Source organism: Oscarella lobularis, chromosome 13 (assembly GCF_947507565.1).
Source record: "Oscarella lobularis chromosome 13, ooOscLobu1.1, whole genome shotgun sequence".
Lineage (NCBI taxonomy): Eukaryota > Metazoa > Porifera > Homoscleromorpha > Homosclerophorida > Oscarellidae > Oscarella > Oscarella lobularis.
In genome coordinates this window covers 1516046-1523369 of record NC_089187.1, presented here as the reverse complement: position 1 = coordinate 1523369, position 7324 = coordinate 1516046, and the positions used below count along the sequence as shown (strand labels likewise).

Below are 7324 nucleotides of genomic sequence, written 5' to 3'. Positions count from 1 at the left end.
CCGGCTCAAAACGACGTCATGAACGTCGTCACCGTCCCAAGAAGGCGGTCCAAGTGTTTCCAGCCGAGCCAATCACCGTCCAGAAGTAGGAACTTGTAATGCTCGTCAGCGATTGGCTGGCACTGAGCACGTGAGTCACGTGCTGTCATATGTTTCCAGCCTGTTGGCAGGGATGGCGCGCGCGCTAGACCGAACAACAGGCTGGACCTCGAGTCTACGGCGGAAGTGGCTAAATGCCATCCATCGTTCAGACTTCAAACCGGCTTCTCACCGACACCTACGGGTCTGTAGCGATCACTTTATCACCGGACAACCCTCCCATCTCGCGGATACTGGGAATCCCGACTGGGTATCCACGAGAAAGCTCGGGTACGATACCTCACGGACTTTCGGGTCACCCAATATGCGACGCCATGAAAGGGTGCAGAACCGACGGGCAAAGCGTACAATGCTAGATAGGAGTGACGAGGAGTCGTCATCAGTTGACCAAGGCAAGATACATTGTGAAGAAGAACTTGGGACCGGCTGCCAGACGGATTTGTCCCAGAGAGACATTGATGCCCTTCAGCAGGAGCTTGAAAGACCAAGGCGCACTTATCTGAAAGGGAACGTGCCTGTCAACGTCTTTCCCGCAACGAATCTGCTTTCGAAGACGATGATCGAAAAGTATTGTTCCACACGGGCCTGCCAACGTGGGAACTACTGAATATTCTATTACAGTATATACAGCCAGATCTCCGCAACTGCCGATCTGTCACGTCATTTCAACAACTGCTGATGACTTTGATGAGGCTGAGGTTGGGACTAAGACTGGAAGATCTTTCAGTCCGATTTGCTGAGCATAAGCACAATCCATCGAATACTCGTCGATACCATCAATGTCCAGTATAGAGCACTCGCGAATGTCATAGTATGGCCCGATAGGGACGTTCTGAGAGCAACTATGCCGATGAACTTTGTGAAGCACTGCCCCTCGTGTGTCGTGATCATCGACTGCTTTGAGGTGTTTCTCGAGAGGCCTACCAATTTGCTTGCCATAGCCCAAACGTTTAGTTCCTATAAACACCACAACACAGAGAAGTATTTAATTGGCATAACCCCACCAGGAACGGTTAGTTATATATCACACGGATGGTGTGGTCGAGTAAGTGACAAGAGACTCGCCGAAAACTGCTCGATGTTGGACAATCTACTTCCTGGGGACACTGTGCTCGCTGACAAAGGGTTTGACATCAAAGAGTCAGTCGGACTATTCTGTGCTCGTGTCACAACTCCAGCATGGACTCGGGGGAAGAAACAGCTCACAGGAATTGAAGTCGAACAAACTCGTCGCATTGCCAACGTTAGAATTCACGTGGAAAGAGTCATCGGAGTCATTAGGCAGAAATTTTCAATTCTCAGTGAAACGCATCCTATCGATGCTGCCATGGCGGTAAGCGGTGACCTACCTATGCTAGACAGAATAGTTAGAGTATGCTGCGGGTTGGTAAATCTTTGTAATTCTGTCGTACCCAGAGAATGACAGGCCGTGCCTATACAATTCTCATTAACGCCAAGATCTACTTAGGAGGACATCTTTTTTCCGTTCTTTTTGGCAATCCGGGCAGTACCACTTCTTCGACTTGGGAGTAGCCTGGAGCTTCAAACAGTCGAGGTGAAACCATCGATATTTGCAGCGGTCGTTGTCGCACCGGAGCGATAGTGTTCCATCATCCGGCTTACGGCAGTAGCACATAAGATCACGGCTGACGGACAAATGGGAAGATACTTCGTCTGCTGAAAGCTGCGCGATTCTTGTGAACCATTTGCCCATTAACTCCGGTAGAACAGCTTGTTTGAAGAACTTTTCAGCCTTTTCGACGCATTCGTGCCAGAACTCTTCATCGGGATATATCCGTTCTATATGTAAGTCGTCCTTTGTCCACAGGACGAAGTCGCAATATACTCGCTGGGTACAAAAGATTTGGCACTGAACCTACCCAAACAATAACATGAGTCGTGTAATTGAAGTTCAATGATCGAAAACTGGTAGTAGTAACTGTGATTCCTTTTCAGTCAAAGCTGTCCATCTAGTGCCTGCAGGCAGAACGACTTATCTGTGGCTGCTTCAGATATACTTTGATCGCGTTTGCAAAATGGACACTGCACAGTAAAAATGCAGAAGTATATTTAAATGGGTCAAAAAATGTTAACTTACCTTTACAGTACTTCCAGAACGCCCTCGTCACAGCATGTACATGAAACTACTCCGTCAGGTGTAGCAGCGAGAAATGGGAGCTCCAGATGAATGAAAAGCCCGCAATCTTTGACGTTATGGTTCTCGTGCGCGAGACTGTATTGATGGATATATGCCTGTCTGCCTTCTTCTTCATGCTTGCATCCCCATGCCGTAGCCGATGTTTGAAAACACTTCAGTTCAAGATGACAGACAGAGCTAATCACTGACAGGGCTGGAGTAGCAATGTTCGTGCAGCATACTGCCTTCAACGTTGAAGCTGAAACACGACCGCTCCTCATACGGTACCACACACGAGATTTATACTGCTCTCGAGTATTCTCTTCCACCGCCAAGCATTTTTCCTTCGACACGTCAATGCGGACAGTCTCGGCTGCCGCAAGCAGTTCCACATATGATGCGCTGAGAAGCTTTGCGTCATACAGATTCATCAGAGGACTTGGCAATTTCGGCTGCATTGATGCCGTAATGAACGGTTTGTGATACTCTTGTTTGACTGCAAGAACAGCCGGTTTCGTGCTGCAGCCTGCCAGTGCATCAAAGAACGACCTTTTCCTTTCCGAGGAGATCGTAATAGTGCTGCAAAAACGTTCACTGGGAGTGGATGATGCTGATGGGGCGCTACTCTCTTCTGTGCACGAGTGACCTTGCATAGCTGATGCCGAGCCCTTCTTTCCAATAAATTTTATATCGCGGATTCTAGCGTAAGGCACTTCCCTAACAGCAGGTGGCAAAACCCAGTATGCCTTCTTCTGGGTCACCGTCAACGAATCTCGCAGTCCACAGCCCGCTTCTATCGCCCAAAGCAGCGACGCCACGTGTGAGCAAGCCTCCCATCCCGGCCATACAGTTGCAGTGAGCGGCTACAATTTTGCCCGAAGTTTCCGCTGCAATCCAAGTTTGCAATGGCTTCTCTGACATTCGCTGCGAATGCTTAACCTATTCCGTATCTAGTTGCAGTTGTTTGGACGACAAGACCCTAATATACCTTAGCAGTGACAACGCGGACATCGTCTGTCGCGCCTACACGAACAACGACGACATTGACCCAACCAGCGACGAATCGCTGATAGCAATCGAGGCTCTTGTAGTTCATTAGAGCCTCGCTTGTGTAGGGACTTGGCGAGTACACCAAATACATCCCAATGTGGATGTACGTGATTGCCGGCCAAGCGTCGACGTCATCAATCCACGCGGATTGCGGCAATTCGTAAGGATTATCGCCGCCGATTAGTGTCAACTTTTGGTCAAAACGTTCGTGGCAACGCATGTCCGAGATGGCTGCTCGGTACCCCTTCAACATTCCCTGTTTTACAACAGTACAGTTACGCTGAAACCCCCGGATGTCCACTGGCACGGAGGAGTAGCATAATTGCTCACGTGCGTGAAACCCCTCTATAGGAAAAGGAGTCAAGCAACCGATGACTCATAAATAAATACAAGGAACATAGAGAGGAGGATCGAACTACCGATTACTCATAAATAAATACAGGGCATATAGGGAGAAGGAGTTAAGCAACCGATGACTCATATATAAATACAAGGCATCTATGGAGAAGGATCGAGCAACCGATGACTCATAAATAAATACAGGGCATATAGGGATATCTGAAAGTCGCTTGTTCATTCACCATTCACACAGAACTCGTTCACACCCACCAAATCACAGATTTACCGCTCCATTTCACCATCTTCAACCGAAACAGAGGCGCTCAACGACGTCCAGTAAGAAATCCCACAGCACACTTTCGTTCAGCGAAGATCATGATCCAAAGCCGCGAACCTCCTCCAAGCGTTGCACTGTCGCTCCCTCCCGCTTCAACGACGACTACGTCTTCACCGACTATGACGGCGACTTTCAGTAAACCCATCAACTCCATGTGTTTTTGAACTACGTCATTTGACAGAGGTCATTTTTTTAACAACTGTTGGAAATTGTGTTTAGTTTTGCGTTGAGTTCTCTTTTTTCTTTGAGTAATATTTCTTCAGAAATTACAAATTTTTGTTGAACAACAATTACAAGCACGCATGCGCATTTTACTTCTTTCAAAGTTACTCTTTTTGCACCCGTCAATTTTTTATTAATCTCCACAGATGCGTTCTCACGTAACAAAACTTTTCTTGTACGCACAAGAATGACTCCGCCATTGCTCCACCCGACTTTAGAGATCGTCAAACACGGCAGCCGTCATGCCGTCACCCTCACAAAATTCACAGTACTTTCGTATGTTGCCCGAATTTCCGGGCAGACTTTTTAATAGCGTTTTCCTTACGCGGACATACGGGCAATATTTTCATAGTCCAACCCCACATTCCACAAGCGGATAGAGGTACCATAGAACAGAAAGACTTCTTTGATTGCTTGGCCATCTTGAACAAATCACTGTCATCTTGCGGTATCGCGAATGAGAACCCAATGTCGTCTAGTCGTTGACTAGCGCATTAATAAAATTATTTAAAAAACATTTACATTAAACAAACAAACCATTTTTAATATAAATAATATTAAATTTCCGCTTAGAAACATTCCCGCATGCTCACTTCACTCGTTTTAACGTCTTATTCTATTTTATTCATCTATTATTTAGCAATTCCCGCAGCCCCCAGCTCACCTCTAACATTTTTTTAAACACAACTAGTACTCTGAATTTGTACTTTTTAAGTCGGTGACATATTACCTAACTCGCGAAGTTTCCACCAAACATCCCCTCCGTTTACTCACACTAATTTATTTATGACGACAATGTCGAGTTCCCACATCGAGTTCCCTTACGACAATCCGCTTCAATCAAATGGATGACAGCTATATTTTGCATTCCTATATATGGATATACGAGCGACAAGTCGGACCCGGTTGGTGCTATCAAAATAACTTTTTGACGTCGGCACCTTCCAGGGCGTCGTTTGCGAGGAATTTACATCGGCGCAATTTCGACTACGCTCAATCGCCCCTTTCTCGCAACCCCACTCGATCGACGACTTGCGCGCAACTTATCCGACGTGGACGCTCGTTTGCCCCGGGGCGACACCGTCGATGATAGAAACGATCGAAGAGGCATTTCATCTTCCGCGCTCGCCGGTGTCGCCACGGCGCCTCGCTTTCAATCATCCGGCGAGAAATCGTGAAGGCGAGTCTCAAGAGTGCCTCCTCTACTTCGGGTGGCTTCACCTGCAGCGAGACGCGCCAAGAGGACATGAGGTCGGCCTAAATCGGCGTTTGCGCTACGCCGATGTTTCACCGGATCCGCACGACTGCCGATCGTTTTTGTGCGATTGCACAACAATTTACGCTGAGAATTGTATGCTATGCATTCGAGATGACGATTTTAGCGTTGCCAAAATAAAGGAGTGCGATAAGCAGGCAGGCGTCGCATAGTGTAGGAGTTTCCCTCAGGTGTCACAACAGATTTAGTTCAATGCGAAGGGATCGCTTGGGGTTTTTGCGGCGGCCTTGCTGCAACGAAATATGCTTAGATCTTAGCTCGATCGCAGGGTATATGATTTGCCCCAGGTGCCACAACAGATTTACCGACTGCGCCTCTGGCGCAGGCCCGCAGTTGACGACTCGGATTGCCGGCACCGCCTCGGAGTCCGAAGTGGTGGCTGGGTTGAGATTTTTCTCAGCGACGGAAGCCAATGGTCGATTCTTCCGCCAATAACTGCTGGTTTGCTAAGGGATTTCGGTTTTTCCATCGCGCCAAAGGCGATAACGTGTTGGCCTGTTCCGCGTACGACGCTCCATGCAGGCAATACGACGCTTAACTTTCTCAATTGAAATAATTGAGTCAATTAGTAGACGAATGCAAGGTCTCATTGGCTGATTGGAGTTAGAGCGCCCACTGTAATTGGCTGAAGCACCTAACCCTAACTAAATACGCGAGCGCGCAATCTCTCTAGGCACAACATTCACAGTCTCTTGGCAAAGACATACGCTCCATCATCTCGCTTCCTTCACCAGCGAATACAAAATGCCATCTCGTGTCTCGAAGATAGCAAAATTGGACGACTACTGCTCTATGAATGCCCCACCCAGCTGTTAATTAAGGTGGCATTATGAATATTCCGCCCCCTTTTAAAAACATATGAAATAAAGTTTTTGGACTATCATGCATTGCTTACGGTGCACCTTAGACCGTCCTCACCTTCTTGCATCTTACCGATTTCCAAAGAAACCAGCCAAATTCGAACAAAAAAATTCAAAAACGACCGTTAGATATGAGTATGACCGAAATCTAGCGTACCTGTTCGTCGTACATCTGCAATCGCTTCGAAAATGGTCTTTCCAGTGATAAATCCTAAAGAGCTATTGCTCAAAAGAATTTTACGACCAACTTTTGACTGTTCCGTTTCGTCGGAGGATTCGAAATTCTCGATTTGGCTTTCCTTGGCCCGATTCTTTAGTCGAAGCAACATGTTGATATCAATGCAGTGTCTTCTATCTTCTAGGAGAGAATGGCATCGTTGTAGGGCAAACCGAAGGAAAAATAGCCACCGATTACCGCGATGTCGGCCATTTTGGACTTCTCTACATAATGGCTCCCAAAGTTGAGGGCGAGTACGTCGCTTTTTCGTCCATCTTCGAGATCCAAAATGAGTCAACGCAAGATGCGTATTGACCATTTACCCCGTTTCCGATGCGTTTTAGAGACTACCGTAGCGCTAGCGAGAGTCCCGAATCGGCTAATCGAGCACCGTTTCACGAAAATCGGCCTACGCCATCGATGTTGGTCGCGAAATCTTCTGTCGCTTTCGTCTATCTTAGGGAATGCGTTTTCGTGCCTAATCGGTTTGATTTCTTTTTGTGGAAGGCCGTTGAGCAGTACAACTGGGAAAGGAGCAAGCCGTGGCGAAGGCGTCAAGTCGCGGAGTTGGGAGCCATGACGTGTGAACTTCATTAGTCAGGAATGCAAGACTACGCGCAACAAAACGCAAACAGATCGATTACACGGGGACCTCCTAATCGAACGCTTGGAATTCGGGGTTCAAAAGATCCTCTTCAGAGATGCTAAAGCCACCGAAATCGGGGTCGTTTTCGTCGCCTCCAAATAGCGCTTCAAACAATTCGTCGTCGTTCTCGCCGCCGCCGCC

The 7324-nt window shown here is 47.5% G+C and overlaps 1 protein-coding gene across 1 annotated transcript; it reads left to right on the top strand.

The window, feature by feature from the left end:
- Nucleotides 1–943: 943 nt before the first annotated feature.
- Nucleotides 944–1522, top strand: LOC136194871 (uncharacterized). Its single transcript, XM_065984121.1, has one exon. The coding sequence runs from the start codon at nucleotides 944–946 to the stop codon at nucleotides 1520–1522; it is 579 nt and encodes a 192-aa protein (XP_065840193.1).
- Nucleotides 1523–7324: the final 5802 nt, after the last annotated feature.